The 22640-nt window shown below is 40.3% G+C and overlaps 2 protein-coding genes across 6 annotated transcripts in view; one reads left to right on the top strand and one right to left on the bottom strand.

Annotated features, from left to right (window-relative positions):
* Positions 1–19363, bottom strand: part of BBS9 (Bardet-Biedl syndrome 9) — a 301703-nt gene extending 282340 nt beyond the window's left edge. Inside the window, exons 1-5 of the mRNA XM_059819084.1 lie at positions 19350–19363; positions 18878–18998; positions 13569–13719; positions 12283–12347; positions 9721–9834 (exon numbers count right to left, since the gene is read on the bottom strand). Coding sequence (XP_059675067.1) covers positions 9721–9834; positions 12283–12347; positions 13569–13719; positions 18878–18989 — 442 coding nt within the window. The 5' untranslated portion in view covers positions 18990–18998; positions 19350–19363. The remainder of the gene's footprint in view (positions 1–9720; positions 9835–12282; positions 12348–13568; positions 13720–18877; positions 18999–19349) is intronic.
* A 1430-nt stretch (positions 19364–20793) lies between these two features.
* NT5C3A (5'-nucleotidase, cytosolic IIIA) overlaps positions 20794–22640 on the top strand; it is a 28704-nt gene continuing 26857 nt past the window's right edge. For 3 of the 5 annotated variants that reach the window (XM_059818602.1, XM_059818606.1, XM_059818604.1), the window contains exon 1: positions 20794–20950. In XM_059818602.1, coding sequence (XP_059674585.1) covers positions 20813–20950 — 138 coding nt within the window. In that variant the 5' untranslated portion in view covers positions 20794–20812. The remainder of the gene's footprint in view (positions 20951–22640) is intronic. The other 2 variants (XM_059818601.1, XM_059818603.1) reach the window with 2 other exon arrangements.

A 22640-nucleotide genomic window follows, 5' to 3' on the forward strand; every position in this document is an offset into this window, starting at 1 on the left:
TGTCTCACAGGAAACCAAAGAACGGCAGGCAATAGCACTAAGAAGAAGAATCTGGGGATTAGAGTAGGATGATGAATTAAATATGAGTCAACAATATGTCACCAAAAAGACAAATGCAAGATTGGGTCATTATTAATATACACACGCTATTGAAAACATATGAGGTAATTACTGTTCTGCTTGGCACTCGCTGATTCTTGGCAGGAGTACTGCAGAAGCCATAACCCCAACATGCAAGATACAAAACATTTTATACTACCAGTGCACAATGACGGCACACATTTGGGTACCATACTTCAACAAAGGAAATTAGAAAAAGCATCATATAAAATCTATCAAAGTTTTGAAAAACAAGTCTTTCACTTACATACACAACTGCTCCCAAAGTTATGTATTTCTATAATTGGATTTACTTCATTTTAATTATAGTGCTTTCTTTAAACAAAATGCAGATTAAGTGATCTATCTAGCAACTTATAACTGAAGCAAAGTTTGGCATACTGAAGGCAATGGGAGCTTTTACTTCAGTTAGGCTATGATCTTACTCATTAGTGTTAAGAGAAGTTAAGGAAGATGAAAGGAAATGGATGGTAAGAAACTCAGAACGTTCTCCATTATTTTCCATCACATGTTCAATTTAAAGAAGACATTCTAACTCCATTTAAAAAAAAAACCTGAAACATACTAACGGGTTTCCAAAGTTACATGAGAAACCATTTATAAGTAGTCATCAACAGATCTATTCCATGAAAAAACTCACAAAGATCAAGCCTTTCAAGTAATCTGTCCTTACCAAGAAGCAATTTAACAGGAAGGTAACAGTTAAACATTCTGCTCCTTAACAGAACTAGCCAATAAATCAAAGTCCAAATTTATACTGCTGCTGTATTTAAACATAGTCATAAGAATCATTTAACCTTACAGCATAAAACTCAGCTGATAATTTTTTTCTGACTAACACCTAATAAAATTCATTCTTGCAGAATTGTGGAAAAGTTAAGCACAGTCTACCCTTCTTATAAAGTTTCCTGTTACAAGGTTGCATGGTTTACACATATGTTGTATTTCATTATTAAAAAAATTCCTCCATAGAGCACCCTCTTTGTTGTAACACTCAAACATACTTTGCCTCTAGACCAGTGTTATAATAAAAGTAAAATTAATTCAAGGCCATTTGCTGAGAAAAAGATAAGTTCAAGGTATTTTCACACTTCTTTGCTTATAACTTTTTCATGTCAAAGCTGTATTTTCTTTTTTCCTTCCCTTTGCTATTGTTTTATTATTTCCTTTTATTGGTACACTATCCATTGAACAACTTCAAATAAATTGGAACTATTCTGGAAGCCACCTTAAGGCATTAAGGTTTCAGATTAAAAAATAAATTCCAAAACCTGTGCATTATTAGGAGAATCCAATTCTAAATAATTTATCAACTCATTTGAAGAGGTTATATAAAACCAGCATGAATTCACTGATTATTTAACTATTAGATAATGGAAGTATGTTTTGTGGAACCACACAAAATGGTAATATTGCTTTTGCAGTGAAAACAAAAAGCCATTATCTGTAAGTGAACACCATTCAAAAATAACTCAGCAACTAAGAAAGCAAGGTTAGTAAACTACGCTTTTTCTCTGTCACTAAACAAAATTAGTATTCTCTTCAAGAGTAACCCAATAACTTGCGTGTCGCACTGGTAAGCTATCAATATGCTGTCTCTTTAGTTCTTAAGTAGAAGGCAAAATCTTAACACAAATTGAAAAAGCAAACTGGAAGTGTTGAGAATCTTCATACAACTACCTTAACATACCACTTACACCTTGGAGAACAATCACAGAACTCAACGCTCACCTGGGAAAGGTCATGCACACACTTCCGAAGCACTTCAGACAGTAGCTCAAGAAACCCACACTTCATACACCAGTCCTCAAAGCATAGAATTTTAGTATTCACTCCTTATACGCTGTTGTTTGTTCATATACGCACTACTATCCTGCCCACCATTCAGTCTAATGCACAACTGACCACAGGAAATTTATGTTATAATCTGTAAAGCTACATAAGCTTCAAGTTACAGTGTTTTTAGATTTACTTTAAAGCACTTCTCCATTCCTTATATCATTTCAGCAGAAATTTATTGCATACACTTTCCTCAAACGTAAGTCACATGTGACTCAAGGCAAACAAGGCAAAGAATGAAATTGTGGCCTGATCTGCACACTTTTTCAAAGCAGTAGTAAGGGCACTTTTCTTTTACTACATAAAAGCATAATACCATCATTTCTTATAAGCAGGCTCCACATCAGTAAATCTCTCTTTTTAAGAACAGTCAGGCACAAGTAGTGTATTGAATCTTTCTCAGGATGTGGAAGGACTTAGGCTAATGGCTATAAGCTAGCTGAGTTGTAATCCACTCAACAGAAACTGGTAATGTAGGAATAAGAGTGATTTTCCAAGTTAGTGTCTCTTTCTCAGATTTCTCTAAGGGCAGGACAACACACCATGTCTAAACTCCCTCAATGTGAGCACAACAAAGTCAAGGCATAGGACAGAGTTTATTTCTGTATGTTGCAGGTACAAAATTAAGATACCCGCAGCACTAATTATGTAAACATCAAATTAGAAAAAGGCTATAAAAATTAATTATGAAGTAATATGAATTTATTTGCCCTGAGTTAAAAACTAGTTTTGCCTAATGCCAATTGCCTGCAAATCTTTTACTGTACTAATATGCAAATTCATCCAATTCCTAAGTAAGCAGTTGATAATTATCTCAACTATCTCTGAGTGATTACCCATCTACAAGAAGTTTTAATATTACCACATGAGGATGGTTCAATGCTATTGTTTCATATAATTGAAGCCAACACTGGTAAATTGATTAACCACAATTTCTGCACAGCTAGAACTGATCCAATTCAGCATTATTTTAGTTAAAAGAACTAGACCTAAGAGATACAAATTCTACCAAAGAGAACACAAACTACATGATTTTGGTGGAACTGTAAATAAAAAAATTCAAGAATGGAACAAAACTATGATCAAATTATGTCAACCACAAAATTTAACAATACTGGCTCAAAATCTAATCACTACATAACATAGAAAAAAATCTTCTCACTGTTTTTGATAAACATTGTTTTAACTTTAAGATTAAACAATATGTAGAATATTGCTTAAGACTTGACTATTTCTAGATTAATAGCAGATTTATGCCTTAAGAACTGAACTGGAGGTACACTGCTGGATAAAGAAGAAAGAAAAGGAATTCTTAACTAAGACACTCTATTCAATTCAGTAGTTTCACTCCATTCCATTCTTTTAACAATCTCAAAATATGCAACTCACTTATCAGAAACTTTCTATCAGTAGTGACTTTCAATCAGCCAAATGAAGTTCCATCATTTAGGGTTTACCAGCACAGTACAACATTTTAAACTATTTTATTTACCTGTCCTCAAAAATCTTGGTAAATCACAGAAGACATTTGAGAGATGCTATCCAGTATACAAACTAGAGTTCTAAACCAGCACATCTGATGCTGTGTCTAGTACACACACAGTTGTAAAACCAGCACAGCTGCCTCTGCACCAAATAGCAACCACGTAAGCGTAAGTACATCCTTGCTCACATTAGAGAAACTCAACTCAGATCTTTGATAGCCAGGATAATAAGGAGAGAGCTTTGCTTTTGGTGATCAAAGATTCTAAACAAGTCTAAGATGCTCAATGACTTTCTCACTTCTTTCCCAAACAAAAATATAAACCAGAGTTATGCAAACTTGCAATTACAAACTGATAAGGTTCTTTAACATAATCTTACCCAATAACTTGGCACTTGATTCAAGTATCTTATGAAGACCCAGAATGACATACTACAGATGTGAAAACAGAAAATACGTTCCAAGGTATTGTAAGCTATCAGCAAACATCACATCATATAATGAAAGCTGAATTGTTAATTACAGCAATCTCTGGTGGCATAATTGCATGATGCCATAATAGTATAACCTGACCTTAAAAAAAAATTGTGATTTAATAGGTTATATAAAGTAAAATTTTTGTAGAGTTGAGTCCTCACCATAGGTAAGGGTGCAATACAAATCATAAAAGTGTATGCTTTTTCAGCTTCATTTTCTTTAAAAAAATTAAATTGAAAGCACTTACAGTACAGTCACCTGAAGTTCTTTAAATTTTATAATTGAAGTAAAACATGAAGACTGTACAATCTGTTTATTACATAAGGGCTGTGACATTTTGTGGCTAGGTTAAGAGTTCACTTGGTTGAAAAACAGTGTTCAGCACTACTAACTCATGGTTGTATCGTGAATCATCCTTTCTAAAAAGACCCATATGCTAGAATCAGAGCATTGCAGGACAAACTCAACTTACAGCTCTAAGATCATAAGGAAGAGTTCAGAAATATGAAAAGCAGATACATCCATTCTATGTAACAAAGGCAATGACTTAAAAATTAAGTTCAATTTTTGAAAATCTGGGCTAACAATACAGAATATTTTAAACACAAAATGATTAGTTGATCTTCCTATGTCACTTCTTGATAGTTTTATGTTTTCATTTTAGCACCAGTGTTCAGAGGAACAAATGTAAAGTTAAAGCAGCAAAGAAATGCAAAGTTGTGTATTATAATCCTTCCCCTTGCTACAGATTTTTAAAGTTGTGAGTAAGTCACAACTAAAACTTAAAAAATTTATGTTTTCATCTTTGTAGTTTTTTTTCCATTTACTGTTTTTAAACATTTCCATTAGCTTTGTTTAGGATTCTAGCTAAACATATAAGGCATTTCCTTGTTATTTCCCACATCCCTGGCCCCTTAACAGTTTTGCTGGAAGTAAGAGTCAAGTTCATTTCACCTTTTTGCTAAAGTTCTACAACCAACAGAACACGTTTTGTTTTAATCAATAAAACACTTAACTATACAGGTTTTCAGAAAGTGCTTTTGTGTTTTCTACACTTCATTAAGTCTTGCAGTAAATACAGCTGTAGAATCAGTTCAAGTATAAATGCAGCTTTAAAGATGCGGCCTACTGACCAATAACTGTAATGAGAGGACCATCTAGTGGTGACAACCACAACTCACACCCTGCTATTTTAAAGACAAATGCACACTGTTAATCTATGCAAGTCTCTGGACAACATCTCAGTCTTTGTTTTTTTTATTCCATAGCTTTAATCGTTTCTTTAATTCAGATTTTGACATTCTATGATGAGACTAAATGAATGAGTTTGTTGATTGCCTTCAGGTGTTCAGGAACAGATACATCAATTCTTCCACATGTGAAAGCTGCTTATAGCATCAAACCATTAATCTGAAGACACTAGCAAGAACTAAGCTGCTAGCAACTAGGCTACAACATAGGTTTGTTTACCTCACAATTCTCTCCCCAGAGAAATCTATAATACCTTTTTGATTAATACAAGAGACCAAAAAAATCACCAGTTGAGAAATGACAGTTGTACTTTGTATGTTTTACATCTCCATCACTGCTAAACAGATTTGCAGTTTAACAGATCAGATTATAACATAACAAGCGTCTAAGATTGCCACAAACTAGCAGGGACAGGAAAGAAAAAACTGATACTAGAGGAAGCTGACTGAGAACGTGATACACATCTAGTGGTATTTGTTTCAATATTTTGAACATGTCAAACAACTGCAGAGACATTCTTCCCCAGCTACCACAGTAATAGAAACTGTGAGAAAGCCTCCTCCCTAATGAAGCTGCAGAGAGTAGGCACAGGGAGAGGTTTATGTAAGTACACAATTTAACTACAAACAGCTGAAGGAACCTTAAGGGAGCTTCATAACCAAACTGAAACATAAAACAGTAGAGCATTTGCTTCTACCAGCTATTCTGCTTAATTTCTGAAAAGCTCTGATAGGACTCTAGGTGAAACAATACTCTGAGAAAAATTTCAGGCAGTTTCTCCTTAAAGACAGGCATCCTAAAGACACTAAAAGCTGCTTTGTAAATTAGAGAACCAGACTCTGCTCCAATACAATCTAAACCAAACTTTAGTATTATGAAAACTGAAAGTTTGGTCTGAATAACTCTGCCTCTTCAGCCCCTGTAAGGATCTAAAGGGAACTGCAGGATTTTCACCAACTCAGAAAGAACTGCTGGATTGAGTTCCCTTCTATACCTTTATGCGTACCTCGCTGCCTACTTACGGAACTGTTCCCCAATTTTAGTAGCAGTCACCCAGCCTCGGACTTCTGTTCCAGCCTGTTTTATGCATCTGTTGCAACCGTACCTACCCCATACCACACTGTGGAAGGTTCTTGAGGACAGGAGAGCATGCTCGAGCTCTTTCCCCACAGGGTTCTCTATAAAGCAGGGGGCAGCAGTCAGGAAGAGGCAAGCCTCAGCCACCTTCTTCACTGTTCAACCTTCCTTTTTCAAAGGAAATTGACACTTTTTCCAAAGGAATGAGCAAAAGCCACCACAGAGGCCAAAGGAGATGCAAGATGGGAAATGGAAACTATGTGCTGGCTTTACACCCCAATTTTCAAAATTGACTATGCGACCTTACAGCATCAAGGGGTCTAACAGAGCACTTGGCATCTCAGCTGTGGCCCACTAAACAGCACAGACTGCATCTGCACATGACTAGAAATCACATTATGAATTATTACAGGAGAAATCTGAATACCAAGAGGCAAGTATTTTATTTGCAGTAAGAGCAAGCAGTAGTGAACTGATCATTTTCGGCAGTATCCGTTAAATTGACAGGCAACTGTTTGAAAGAAGTCCAACAAAAAAGAAACAGAGCATTAACTAGAACCCAAATAACTGTTCGTCCCAAGAAAGGACAGAAAACCCTCAAGAATGTGTTAGAGGATGCCAGTACAAAGTAGTGTACACAAACTCAATCCTATATTTCTTTTGCCAGTGTTAACTGTGTAGGAATGAGTTTCTTTACCACTGAAGGTATAGGATTAAAAGCTCCATAAAAAGAAAAAAGCACGATCTTCAGCAAGAGAAATCTGAGCAAGACTGAGCAATTTCATAGATGAAGTGCTCTTGTCAACTCCTGCAGCATTCTTTGCTTCATCAGAGGAAAGATTATGTTCCTGGGGGACTTATATTCACCCTCCTTCCCAACACTCCCACAGCATGCTTTCCCTGTACACATGCCTCCTTCTGTTCAACTACCATTCTCCTGTGTCTGCTTGAGTAGCTCTGTAAACATGACCTCTGAAGTGCCTCTTTCACCTTCACATTGTTTCAAGGATGCCTGAGTATAGCAGTAAGACACATATTAGTCACAGCAGTAACAGAAGGGAATAAATACAAAAACCCTCCCTATGTTTTGTTAGTCCATTTCTAGAGTGTGGCATAGAGGTCAGACTGTTAGCAAAGAAAGCTCACTGCTGCAACGCTTACAGCACTGCCACCACGCTTACAGCACTGCCACCATCATGAATTAACCTCTGCTGAAGGCGAGAGAGACTGTTAGCAGATGCCTGGCAAGAATTCCAGAGAAGCCTGTGGAAGGCAGATAGTAAAAAAGTCTATTTATTTACAAACTGGTTGGCTCTCAATTGCAGCCCAGAACATCTGCCAAAGATACACACAGATATTATGGCAGGCCAGACCAGGACAGGCATCTGTTTACTAAAATTAACAACGCTTGATAGACCTCCTTTCTGGTTCACTCTGACTGGTCTTGCAAGATGGAAATAAAACCACAATACTCTCTCTCATAAGCCTCAAGGAGAGACAGGGTATTAAAGATGATACTTAAAAACCCTGAAATAGATTCACTGCAAAAGGCTAGGGGCAAGATTAAAAGCACACCCTTGACAAGAAATCTAATCAGACAGTCCAGGAAAGCCAAATAAAAAGGACATTCAGTCCAGGAAATCTACAAAAAAGAACATTCTTTCATTTCCCCAGAAGAACCTTCTTCCAGTGTCCATTTTGCCTATTTCTCTCATGCTTCAATATATGCCTTAGTAACCTGCTATCAGGTGCCTGAGCATCCACTGTAATTTTCCTAGATTTAGGTCTTAAACAGAAAGCTTCTTCATCTCATGATATGAACATGTATTATTTATTACATAACACAAATCTCTGCCTTCCTTGTTTATTAACATTTTTGCCACCTCAAAATAAGACTTGAGGTAATTCTTTTTGCCCAGCAATAAACACACTAATGTGAACTGGAAAAAGCGGAAGAAGAAAGGACATGCTGGGACAGAAGTGCTACTAGAAAAACAAAAGAGTTCACAGAACTTAGAGTTCCCTCTGCTGTTCTTGCTGCTTTGTCAGGATTGGCCCTCATTTTGACCATCCTAGGTGTTGATAAGTGTTTGCCTGGCTGAGTAGGTTCTGAGGTAAGCATTACCTTGTGTCTCCCTAGCTTGCAAAGACATTTTCTTCATTACATCACTTGCATCCCCCACAGCTCATGATAAGTTATATAAGAGACAGGTCTGGCATCAAGACTGAGCTGGCAGTCAACCCCTACTCCTATCTCCACAATAAACAAATATGCACGTCAAAAATCTAGAGTTTATTCTGCAGAACTGCATGGTGGTACATGGGTATTTGTTTCATCCCTGAACCATTCCAGACACTCACAACTTTTTAGCTTACAATCCCCTCTATACATCTGTTACTACAATTCCACTATAGTATGTCAGGAAGCACACTATTCCTTCTTCTCAGATTTAGGAAACCCTGTATGGTCTTTTCTGCTGTTAACAGGAATATGCCCATGCCCTATGCACTCACCCCTCAAAATACTCATAGCATAGATACCTTCTCACCCACGTGAGATGACCATTTTTCCCAAGGTGGTTGTGCAAAATTAGTAGGTGAAGATCTCTTCAATAGGTATGAATTTTGGTCAGCTGAATTTAATCGCAGGGACAAGCTTGACTTTAGGGTAAGTCATTGTAGAATTATTACTAGAAGATTATTACAGACACAGAACTGAAGGATTGTCTACATATATTTGCCATATTAACTCAGAATACCCTCTGCCTTGGTAAAGTGATATCTCTCTGCCAACAGTTTAGGTACACTACTCATGTAGATGACTACCACCCCCCAATATTGTTGGACAAACTTCACTTCTGAAGAGAAAGAGCTGTCATGTAGAGCAAACCTAAATGCCTCCAGATTGGAACAAAATGACATTCATAATTGTGTCACAAGTTCAAAAAAGACTGATATCTATTAAAGTAATTCAAAACTACAAACACACCATAAATATTATTTTCCACTGTTATGTTTTTCCAATCAAAGTTTAAATATTTTTTTAAAAGTCTGCATTACATATCTTTAGAGACACTTGATATTTTAGGTTCAGAGAATGAAGATGTTAATTTTTTCCTTTGTCCAGGATAAGCAAGTTGCAGAAAAGCAAAACAGAATTGAAGCATAGAAGAGAATAATTATTTTAGATGTTAAAGTATTTTACAAAGGAAGAGCCAGGGGTTTTGTAATGTATTTTTAAAATCAATATTATCCTTGTAAATTCATATCCTGTTCAAGATGTAAGGAAACAACCATTCTGCATTTAATACTCTTTGCCTCATTTTAACTTCAGTTATTGTCTATATGCATCATTTATAGAAAAATGGTTTCCTCTAGGGAGCAGCATCATGTTGCCTTTCAAAATTTAAGTTAATCCTCAACTGCTCAGAGTTAAACAACTAATAATAAAGAATATGCAACAAAGAGCTTACCTTTTACACCACCAAATGGACCGTAAGTCATATTACAAGCAGTTCGCTGAAGATTGTGCTCATACATCAGTTTAATCTGATACTGGTTCCCATGTTCCACATTTCCCAGAGTTCCTACAAAAAATGAAGGGTTTATATTTGTATCTTTGATCCATGCAATGTGGAAGAAGTAAAGGAATACCACTTTAAACAACCCGAAAAACTATAACTTACTCCTAGTGACTTTGTGGTATGACAGCTCACACTGCTGCTTTCTTTAAAAAAAAAAATCACCAAGCTAAAGGCTAGTGAAATAAGGTCTCGTTATACTAAATATGGTATAAAGACTTAGCAAGAGGTTGATATTTTATTACCTAAACTTATTTTTCATCATATTAGGCACACCTCTAAGACCAGAAAAAAGCCTGCTCAAAGGGGAATTCTTATGATTCTCTATTTATTCAGTGAATATACTATATCCAACAGCCAGCCTCAGCTGTAATAGTCTTTGTCTCAAATTAAGCTGTAGCTAGTCATTAGCTATAATTTGACAAAGATATGCTTAGGGCATAATTATCACTTGCCTTTACTCTGTCTGAAATTCAATGCAGTGAGCAACAATGCAAAGGTAAGAGACAAACATATGGTAACAAAAATAATTTTATGATATGCATCACATTCTCTGAAAAGGTCTGCATGAACTTTACTTTCCTGACTCCTTCAGGAAACCAGCAGAAATGCAAGAAGTCTTTCTAAAGAACCTGAAGTTAAAGCTCCCCTTTTGATAATCAAAAGTCTTTCCTGCCCGCCTTGAAGAAAAAAAAGTTGTTTTTCATCTAGAGTAACACTTAAGGACTAACATTAGCAAGCAAAAAAAAATAAACCTTAGAGAACAGTCACATCAGCAGGGCAAGAGTTGTTCTGAGCGAATGAGATCTAAGCTAAATTCTACCACAGCTTTAAGTATCCAAAGATTATTCCAACACCATCTTAAACAACATGCTATGAAAGATTTGTAGCTTATGCTAAACTTTTAGGCAATTTCTCCAAGTAAAATCCAATATAGCTTTTAAGCAATTACCACTAAAGCAGGCCCACGTTAGGGAAAAGATTGGAACAGACATGAGGAAAAAAGCCCTGGCCGGACAAGTAACTAGCTAAGTAGCAACACCAGAGGAAAAAACATTGATTGTAATACAATATCCAGACCATATTTTAGTCAGCCCTGAAGGATGCTTTCATTTGTCAAGGAGAAGCAGCATAGTTATTTTATTATGAATAACAGAAATGGCAACATGTATAAAGCAAGTAAAAATGCCACTTTATAAAAGTGTAATTTGCCATGGATGCATAAAGAAATAATGATCATTGTTTCTCAAAAGGAGCTTGTTCAAAAGTACCTGTTCAGATGACAGAAATTACCATTACAGCATGAATGCTTACAATTTAGTATGAAAAGTCTATTAAAGCATTGTAAAACTTTAGTTTTATTATTACTTAAATGCTTAAGCCATGTAGACCAAACAACAAATTGTAACTAGAAATAAAAAATTCTAGACTGACCTACTGTTGTGTGCCGTTAATGCAAATTTTAAAATAAATTGTCTTAATAAAAATTGTACTGGTAGGCTACAATCCTAAGACATAAGCACTATTACAGAGAAGGGAAAGTATGAAAACTGCAGTACATCTCAAAGTATTACCCCTCAACAAAGACCAATTTTACAGGTGTCTCCAGGTAAGATAACTAAAAGGCAAACAGAATCTGGAAAGACAGCATGTGTTTGTAACCTATCTGCCTACAAGGCTGTGAATAGGAAGCAAGCTGCTCCTACAAGAAAATCATGTTCTTACAACGAAAGGAGCCACAGTTGCCCCTGCACAGAGAAAATAAACAATGTCTAGTTGTCTGTTGAATTTTGAAGATGGGGGTACAATCCATAGATCTCTTAAATCTGTGCTTTGCTTTAAGTATGTATTAGAGAGAATTCAATGCACAGAATAGGTATTTTGTGACTTGCCTCTTCACATACAGAGAGTACAGCACTAAGAATTTCCAGACAAAGGCAGGAGAAGAAAGAGCATTTAAGAAAATCCATAGTAGTTTCACCTCCTTACCAGTATTAACTTCCTATCTTCTGTTGGGCTACATTACCAATGTTCTGGCTTTCTAAGAAATTATCTGGATTTTTAAGTTCAAAAATATTTATAATTGTTTCATGTTTAGAGAGCTAAGTAAGTTGTCATTAAACAAGCATTTGTTCATTAGCGCACTGAATAGTAACACCCATTCCTAAAATTGTGATGAGAACTAGTTGCTCTCAGGCACTACCAACCACAGACCATCACACACATCATAGCAGCTCAAGGCCTGAGCAGATCAGCAAATCTGTTAACCATTGGGAAACACCTAGACCTAATTACTAATGTTTCCTCTTCATACATGAGTTTGAGTGAGAGAACATGACTGCAACTCTTAAGGGATGCTGAGCAAACACTCTATATACCAAGTTTAGCATTTAACCTAATCCAAACTTTAGAATACACTTCAAATCAATGGAAAGCTTGTATCTGTAAACTAACCTGAAACAGCATATACACAGAGCTTTCGGCAATGCAACACAGCCAGATGAAGTCCTTCAGTACCACTGTAAAAGAGGTTAGAAAAAGCACTGTTTTCAGATAAATTCCAAGTAAAATGCATACAGGATAAAATTCAAATAACATGTTGAAATTACTTTCAGGTGTGGGCCAAATACAAAGGTTTGTGTGTTAGATGCTAGCATAAAAACTCAGAAGTAGTAATCTTCGTAAATTCATGCTGCAGTCTTAGAAGTTAATTTCAAAATTAAAATGAATCCCTTAAGAACATATATTAAATTGGCTGTAAGAGAATTTACTTAGAACTTTATTTTTAAAATTAGTTCTTAAAGGATTAATTTTAATTTTGAAATTAACTTCTAATCCAGCAGCATCAACTTGATTTTAAAAATGAGAGAAAAACCTGTACTAACCACAGGAAAGACTTGTGCCCTGAGACCAAAGGGCACAAGCTGAAAGGCCTGCATCAGTTGGAAACTGTTCTTTTATTCAAGTACTCATGGAGTGACCCTGTGCAGGAATGCTAATGCTTTACCCTGTCAAATTATCAAAAATATTTTCTGTAGTTACAGCACAAGAACTTTCTCTGCAGAAAATACTACTTAGGTTTGGGGGAAGAAGAGTGTGAATATAGAATTCTAAGTTTATGAGTTCTGCCTTATAGTTTAATTAATTTAGGTTCCATGCAGCTGGTACAAAAGTGAATTTTAAAAAGTAATGTATGCGGTGGCTGAATAATACTTGTTTGAAGTGATGATCCTCATATCCATTTGGGTTTTTCTCTCATTTTTAAAATAATGATCTCTTAAGTAGATTCTCTTACAGCCAATTAAATATAAGGCCTTTTCCTTAGAGTCATAGTATCTCTCCTCTACCTGGCAATTTACTTCCACTAAATTAATTGGAATTAAAGATCTTCAGTCCTCTATCAAACCCAAAACAACTGGCTGATATTACATCTTAGATCATAACAAGTTACTTAAGTTTTCTTAACACCTAAAAAACCCTTTCAATATAAAGTTTTGCCTGTTCTACATACTTTTAAAAAAATCATACAAGTGTCTGGAAGATTATCCTCCACGTACACATTAAATAAAAATTCTCTCATATCAGGATGATTCAAGACGCAGATCAAATGCATACTACAGTATTCATAGATGTGCTTAATAGTTGTCCGTCTGGAAATTGACAACTCACACTCCAAAACAAAGAAAGAAAATCACATCTAAGCCTTAAATAAACAGCAACATAGCCTGTTATTGACTTACGAAACAAATTTTCCCACTTCCACCTGCAATATTGGTTCTCGTAACTGCACTTCCAAGAGCAAGTCTTCAGGTTGTATTCCATCTCCAGGTTTCACAGGGTGTGGATTAAAGATTCGGAGATACCCCATATGACTGCCCACAATAATTTTATCTACAAAAAAATAACCGAAGGAGACTACAGATTACAATAGCACGTGAGGAATTCAATTTGCTGCATAAGTGCTTCAAAGAATACCCTGAAAAGATAGAATATTTACATGATTCAATTAATGTCGATTACACTCTCTCTTCTAGGTTAAGATCAGCAATTAGCTTTTCTGCAAATCCATAAAAACCTGTCAGCAAAGGGTTCGATATGGTAATTATCATGGTGGTGGCACCAACCATTGTTACTATTCCATCATTTTAGATTGATGTTCACACTTTTTAAGAAAGTCCCATTCTAGTTTTGAACAGTACTTCGACCTTTCAGCTTCTACATCTTGGATTTGTGCATACACATATCACTCCAGCAGAACTATGAAATTTTAAATTTGTGACTGCTGACATTTATTCAAATGCAAACTAAAGCCAGATAATTATTGCATCATGTCAACAAAGCTAGGCCTTGAGATCACCTGCTCTTTAGACACATCCATTATCTCAAAGACCAATGCAATAGTTACATCAGAGTTATTTTGGAATCAGTATTTTAAGCAAGTAGTCATTTGGTTGTTAGTGAATAACAAAAAATTATTAATGAAAAAACCCCAAAGAGGTACCTCCAATAATAACAACCCAAATTGGTTGCCAGTACTTATTTCCTCTAGACAGAGGTCATAATATCAATGCAGATCAAAATCAAAACCAATAAAACTTGTCCACAAGTCAGGAGAACATACAAGTACTCCTAAACCAACTTCACCAGGCCCTAAAGGCTGCAGAGTTCCACAGGACCCCACGTCAAAAGCTCAGAACAGCTGATTGCTTCCTTTCTTCTTCAGACACAAAAAAACTTGCACTCCCAAGTCTCTCATTCAGAGAATACTGACTGCCTTCCCCACTCTCATCTCTTCCTCAGTTCAGTAACAAGTATTCCATCAGCAGTAAACTAAATCCAGTTTATTTATTAATTCCTTAAAAATACTTAAGTGAGGACATTTAGACCCATGGTTAGGCAATCACAACTAGCTGATTCACTTTTGGTCCTGAACTCTGGAATAAAAAGAGCCTAGTCTAAAAACAAAGAGAATATATAATGTTGAAGAAGTAAATAAAACAGCAGACTACTGCTCCCACAGCACTGTTTAAGTCCTGCTTTTATATCAATTACATTTTTTTCCATTAGGAAAAGACTATTCAGAACTCCAGCAGAATTTTGGGTTGGTCTGCAAGAACCAGACCTGCTGATGACAGATGGAGTACACCTGTCTCAAAGGGGGGAAAAGGATCTTTGTGCAGGAGTTAGCAGGGCTCATTAAAAGAGCTTTAAACTATATTTGGAAGGAGAAAGGGATAAAATCAGGCTCCCTAGAGATAAGCCTGGGGGCAGCACACCAATGTTTGAGGGACAGTGTGCTAGCAAGGTCCTTCGGTCTGCCATCTCAGTGGAGGCAGGGGATGGAGATCCATGTAGCAGCAAAGACTCAAGGGTTATTAATGTGTTAGAAACCACAGAAGCACCTGGGAACAGTCACATTGGAATTAGAACTTCTCCCCAAAAAAGGGTGGTGAGATTAATAGCCCAACTGAAGCACATATACACCAATGCACATGGGCAACAAACAGGTGGAGCTGGAAGCCATTGCGCAGCTGGAAAACTACGATATAGTTGCAATCACAGAAACATGGTGGGATGACTCACACAACTGGAGTGCTGCAATGGATGGCTATAAACTCTTCAGAAGGGACAGGCAAGGAAGGAGAGGCAGTGGCATAGCCCTGTATGTTAGGGAGTGTTTCAACTGTCTAGAGCTTAATGATGGTGATGAAAGGGTCGAGTGTTTACAGGTAAGAATCAGGGGAAAGGTCAACAAGGCAGATATCATGGTGGGAGTCTGTTATAGACCACCCAACCAGGATGAAGAGACAGATTAAATACTCTATAAGCAGCTGGGATAAGTCTGACAATTGCTAGCCCTTGTTCTTGTGGGGGATTTCAACTTCCCAGGTATCTGCTGGAAATGCAATACAGCAGAAACAGCCTAGGAGGTTCCTGGTGTGTGTGGAAGATAACTTCCTGACACAGTTGCTGAGTGAGCCAACTAGGGAAGGTGCCCTGCTGGACCTGTTGCTTATGAACAGAGAAGGACTGGTGGGTGATGTGATGGTTGGAGGCCATCTTGGCCATAGCAATCATTAAATGATAGCATTTTTGATTCTTGGAGAAGTAAGGAGCAGGGTTAGCAAAACCGCTACCTTGGATTTCTGAATGGCAGACTTTGACCTGTTTAGGGGCCTGCTTGACAGAGTCCCTTGGGAGGCAGTCCTGAAGAGCAAAGAAGTCCAGGAAAGCTGAACATTCTTCAAGAAGGAAATCTTAAAGGCACAGGAGCAGGCCGTCCCTATGTGCCAAAAGATGAGCCAGCAGGGAGAAAGACCAGCCTGGCTGAACAGAGCGATTTGGCTGGAACTCAGGAAAAAAGTTTACGACCTTTGGAAGAAGGGGCAGGCAACTCAGGAAGACTACGAAGATGTTGTGAGGTTATGCAGGGAGAAAATTAGAAGGGCCAAAGCCCAGCTAGAAATTAATCTGACTACTGCCATAAAAGACAATTAAAAAATGTGTCTATAAATACATTAGCAATAAAAGTAGGGCTAAGGAGAATCTCCATCCTGTATTGGATGCAGAGAAAACATAGTGACAAAGGATGAGGAAAAGGCTGAGGTACTTAATGCCTTCTTTGCCTCAGTCTTTAATGGTAAGACCAGTTGTTGTCCAAGTACTGAGCCCCCTCAGCTGGAAGACAGGGAGCAGAATGAAGCCCCCACAATCCAAGGGGAAATGGTTAGTGACCTGCTACACCACTCAGACACACACAAGTCTACAGGACCAGATGGGATCCACCCAAGGGGACTGAGGGAGCTGGCAGAAGTGCTCACAAAGCCACTTTGCATCATCTACCAGCAGTCCTGGCTAACCGGGGAGGTCCCAGCAGACTGGAGGTTAGCAAATGTGCCACCCATCTTCACAAAGGGCTGGAAGGAGGATCCAGGGAACTACAGGCCTGTCAGTCTGACCACAGTGCCAGGGAAGGTTATGCAGCAGATCATCTTGAGTGCCATCACACTGCATGTCCAGGACAAACAGGTGATCAGGCCTGGTCAGTATGGGTTTATGAAAGGCGGCTCCTGCTTGACTAACCTGATCTCCTTCTATGACGAGGTGACCTGCTTAGTGGACAAGGGAAAGGTTGTGGATTTTGTTTACCTGAACTTTAGCAAAGCCTTTGACACCGTTTCCCACAGCATTCTCCTGGAGAAATTGGCTGCTCACGGCTTGGATAGGCACATTCTTCGCTGGTTAAAAAACTGGATAGCCAGGCCCAAAGACTTGTGGTGAATGGAGTTAAATCCAGTTGGCGGCTGGTCACAAGTGGTGTTCCCCAGGGCTCAGTACTGGGGCCAGTTCTCTTTAATATCTTTATCAATGATCTGGACGAGGGCATCGAGTGCACCCTCAGTAAATTTGCAGGCTACACGAAGTTGGGCCAGTGTGTTGATCTGCTTGAGGGTAGGAAGGCTCTGCAGAAGGATCTGGACAGGCTGGATGAATGGGCCGAGGCCAGCTGTATGACATTCAACAAGGCCAAGTGCCAGGTCCTGCACTTGGGTCACAACAACCCCAGGCAATGCTACAGGCTTGGGGAAGAGTGGCTGGAAAGCTCCCTCACAGAAAAGGACCTGGAGGTGTTGGTTGACAGCCGGCTGAAGATGAGCCAGCAGTGTGCCCAGGTGGCCAAGAAGGCCAACGGCATCCTGGCTTGTATCAGAAATAGCGTGGCCAGCAGGACTAAGGAAGTGATAGTACCCTTGTACTTGGCACTGGTGAGGCTGCACTTCAAATCCTGTGTTCAGTTTTGGGCCCCTCATTACAAGAAAGACATTGAGGTGCTGGAGCACCTCCAAAGAAGGGCAACAAAACTGGTGAGGGGTCTGGAGCACAAGTCTGATGAGGAGCGGCTGAGGGAACTGGGGTTGTTTAGCTTGGAGAAGAGGAGGCTCAGAGGAGACCTTATCACTCTCTACAACTACCTGAAAGGAGGTTGTAGAGAGGTGGGCGTTGGTCTCTTCTCCCAAGTGACAAGTGACAGGACAAGAGGAAATGGCCTCAAGTTGCTCCATGGGAGGTTTAGATTGGATATTAGGAAAAATTTCTTCACCAAAAGGGTTATCAAGCATTGGAACAGGCTGCCCAGGGAGGTGGTTGAGTCACCATCCCTGGAGGTTTTTAAAAGACATGTAGATGAAGCACTTGGGGACATGGTTTAGTGGTGGACTTGGCAGTTTATGGCTGGACTCAATGATCTGAAACATCTTTTCCAACCTAAATGATTCTATGAATTTTTGCTGAAGAAGGTTGTACACCAAACCAGTAACAGCTCAACTTTGTTCAAATCCTCCTGAAAAGGGACAGTCTAAAATAAAAATAGTTTTGAAAGATTATGGCAATGGCAAAACCAAACTCAAGTACCTCTACTGAGCAAAACCAGAGCTCCAAGATAAGCATGAGCATATCACAGAAAGATCCCAAATATTTATTAATTTAAAAAACATGCACACACAAGAACTCTCCCTGACAGCAAAGATCATGAACTGCTGTAAATATGTCCTCAGACACATCACTTCAGTTCCATACTTTATTTCCACATTATTAATGACTACATAGAAAAGCAGGGTTTACTCAAGCAGAGTCACTTATTTCAACAGCCCCTTATTTTCCAAGCAGAAAAGGTTGTTTGTTTTTCTAAATTCTTCACTTACTAGCTCTCACCTTCCTTTTTTTACCTTAAGTTTTTTCAATGACTTACCATGTGTGTTTGCTCCCATGACTAACTGAAAATGTTTTATTTTAAAGATATCTACCATTGAGGCAATAAGACATGAGAGAAATTACTATTGGACACAAGAAAGAATTAAAATGTTTAGAAACCTACAAATATACAAAGACAAATGGCTTTGAATTTGTCTTCTTAAGCCTACAAGGGCACATTAAAGATAATAGACTTTAAACCAACTAGCCTGGCTAACAAGCATTCAGTATGCATTGGTCAAAGCAAACCTGCAGCTGTGTAGCTTAAAAGTCAGCAACCATGTAATTCTGAATTTACCTTGTCCACTGCCACTATTATCAACATCAGCAACACACAGACAGCCTTGGTCAAATTCTTCCTTTTCTCCAAGTATGGTGGACCACCAGTCTCTAGCTTTAAACAACGACATTCTTCTTTACTGAAAAAGAAACAAAACATCCTTAAAGTGTTTACTAATACATATACAACTGTCTGTATAAACAACTTTTTCTTTGTTAGCAACAACTTTTATTGAGTAGGTTCCATCTCTTAGCTTCACATTGCTCTAGTGTGAGTTGAATAAATGTTAATTTCAGGTGTCTTTTGTTTCTGGTTACATAGTTTAGTAAACAACCTTAGGAAACTTCTTGTCATTAGTTTACAAATTAGTTGTGATAGACACTGATAGTTCTATGAAGAAAAAGCAAAAAAAAAGCCAGCTTTTTTTAAACTGTTAAAAGCCTTCTGTAACAAGCATTCAAAGTCACAGAACTGAGGTTTTCTCTCTTACCAAGGACTAACAGGAAAAAAAGATTCTGATGCAAGTCTTCTGCAAGAGAACTTATTTTTAGAAAAGTAAATGAAGACATGAACAGCCAACATCAAAACCTCCACTGAGTAATCGCCTTGAAGATGCCCTAGTGACACGACTAAAGAACTCGGTCAGACAGGGCACAAATCAGCTTTTCTGCTCCCTACCTGCTGTTATTTTAAGAAGTGGGGGGGGAGGAGACTAATCCCTTTGTAGGTAGCTTGACAATAACATTACCCTAGTTCAAAACTCACAGCTCCGTGCCAATGCTCTGCCACGAGTGGGGCAAACGTGAACACACTCGACCCCACGGCCCGCGGAGCAGGTGAGGGGCAGCGCCAGCTCCGGCGGTTCTTTCCGGAAAGAAAGAAAAACGATGGGCTCGCCCCTTATTTTCCTTCGGAGCAAACGCCGCCTGCCAGCCCGCGCCTTTCCTCTTTAAAGGAAACCATGTGCGGCAAATAGGAACATTTTTTTTCCTCACCTTAGGCGGTCACCGTCGTTATGCCAGCTAGGCAACCTGCTGCAGCCGAGCGCAGGCTGGCGACAGCACAGCCCTCCCCACACACCCCCTCCTCCACAGAGGAGGCACCCACAGCACCTCCAGCCGAGCCCCGCACCTCAGGAGCCGCGTCCGGACACACACACACCAGAGCGGCAGGAGAGAGACAGAGACCGGTGGGGGCTTACCTGGGCGGGAAGCAGCAGCTCCCGGGCGCGGCGCGGTCCGAGCGGCTCCGGAACGGCGGCCCCCCTTCCCCGCGGGAGCTCCTCGCTCAGGCACGGCCTGAGGCGAAGCGAAAGGCGAGGCACAGAGCAGCAGCGTTACAGCCCCCTCCCCATCGCTGCCGCCATCTCCAGCGTCCTTCTCACCGCGCGTGAAGTACCAGCCGCGCCGCGCCCCGCCCCGCCCCGCCCCGCCCGGCCCAGAAGGGAGGGCCGCGCTTCGCGCCGACACTGGGAAATGTAGTTTGGGAAGCGGCGCGACGGACCGTTGGGATCTCTCATTTCTTCCCGTGCGGGGGGGGGAAGAGAGACATTCCCTTGTGTTTCCTGAGGAGAAACCTAACCTCCCGGCTGGTGCTTTTCCCGTTCGAAGCCCTCACGCGAACCTCTCGCCCTCGAGGGCGCCCCCTGAGGCGCTCTGCTCCGCCGGCCGCTCCCTTCCTCCCCCCTTTTTCTCTTGCGTGGTACCGGCGGCGGGCCACGCGCACGTGACGTCTCGCGGGGAGCCCGCGTCGGAGCCGAGGCGGAGGGGCGCGTGCTACGGGGGCGGGCGGCGCGCGGCGCCGTCGTTGCCGACTCCGCCGGGTCTGGCGGCCGGTGGGGACCCGCTCGGGCCGGCGCTGAGGGGCACTCACCACCCCCTCCTTCAGCGACAAGGGGTCGCCCCGCTTCCCCGCAGCGGCTCTGGGCGCCTTGCCGTGCCCCTGGCAGCTACCATGGACAGGACCGCCGTGGCGAAGATGGGAGCGGTGGCCAGCGCCAGCGTGTGCGCCCTGGTCGGCGGGGTGGTGCTGGCCCAGTACATCTTCACCATGAAGAAGAAGACGGGCAGGAAGACCAAGATCATCGAGATGGTACGTGGTAAGAGGCCGAGAGCGGGGGGGCGCAGAGGAGGCCGGCGCCCCTCCGTCCCCGGCCGCACGCCCCTCTCCTTCTCCTCAGGCCGGCGGCTCCCCGCTGGGCCGGCCCCCCACGGCCGCCCCGGTGGGCGCTGGCGGAGCTCCTTCCCTCCGCAAGGCGCGGGCGGTCCGACACACGCCGCCCTCAAGTACCAGCCCCCTGCCCAAGGCACGCGAGTCCGTTCTCCTTCACGTTCGTGCCCTGCAGATCCTGCTGCAGGCGGTTGGTCTGCCGGCTGACTCCAACAGTTAAGATCGGTCTCCTCTCCAGATGTGTGGGGTTGTCTGTGTCTTGTGTCCAGCCCTTGAGGCCAAGGGGCAGCGGAGAAGGTGCTGAGCCCAGTTTCTGATCGTAAGGACAGACGCTGGAGGCAGGAGCAGCTGTGCCACCCCAGCACGATCCACTAGCACCAAAAGCGTCTGCTCCATCCTGTCCTGTCTGGCCCATCTGTACCTATGCCTAAAGCTATAGGTCTTGGTGGTAATTTAAAAGCCTGCTTGTAACTTGTTTAAAAGAAAAGGGGGGCGCGTGTTCAGCCCCTCTTTGAAACTGGGCAGCAACGTCTGTTCACAGTTACTATAAAAGGAAGATGGAGCTCTCTCTCTACTGCCCTTGTTAAACTTCTTATTTAGAGTATTATTTAAATATCTGCTTATCAGTAACTGGATGGTAAAAGGTCTTGGTTTAGACAATATGCTGATTACATCGAAATCCTTCAAAATTCGAGTTTATGATTTGGACACCGCTGTACTGAAGACCTGAAGTCATCAAGTCACTTCATGTTAGCAAGTGGATGTTTTGTCATCTCCCCTGCAAAACCTTACTAAAAGCTCAGATTTATTGTTTTTATTTATACATGGAAACGTAGATTTTGCTAAGAACTAGGATTGTGTATGTAAATGCGAGCTGTCTAACTCCTCACTTGGCCATGTGATGCATCACTTGCCGGTGGAAGTCATATAATGCAGTTTGTGATAATGTGGGTCCAGAGAAGAATTCCACTGTGCGTTTTTACTAATCATACAGTCATCATACTTAGCACTTGAATATTTTCTCAACAGTGTTTCTAGTCATCAGTCACATCATTCAACAATTTGGAGGGGCGTGTCTTGCTTTTTAGTTTCTGTGAGCCCACTTAACAGCTTGTAGGAGAGCAGAAAGATTGCCACTTTAAAGACATTTTTAGATCTATTTCTAAAACAGGGCTTTGGACTCTATAGTAGGATTTTACAAGACTCGTTTGAAAACTTACAGTGGCATAACACTGGATAACTATAAATTACTCTTTTTTTTAAATTCTAGTCTGTAATACTAGAATTTACTTTAGAGTTAGGTGGACAATAAAATAACAACATTTAGAAGCCTGGTCATACAAACACTCAAAAGGCAGATCCAATAGTTCACCACCTGCTCTTCATAATATCCCATTTGAGCTGTAGTTCAGAAAGTGCCTAATAATTGCAAAAGATGTATTTGTGTTTACTTTCTGTACAATGTTTAAATGGTGTTTTGGCTGGGAACACTTTAACTTTTATCTTTGTTGCAAAGACTTTGCCTTTGGTAGGGAAAAAAATATCGTTATGCCAATGTTAAATTTGATTTCTGCTAAGTTAATTTCTTAAGTACGTACTTCAGATAACATTT

Source organism: Gavia stellata, chromosome 6 (assembly GCF_030936135.1).
Source record: "Gavia stellata isolate bGavSte3 chromosome 6, bGavSte3.hap2, whole genome shotgun sequence".
In the NCBI taxonomy this organism is placed as follows: domain Eukaryota; kingdom Metazoa; phylum Chordata; class Aves; order Gaviiformes; family Gaviidae; genus Gavia; species Gavia stellata.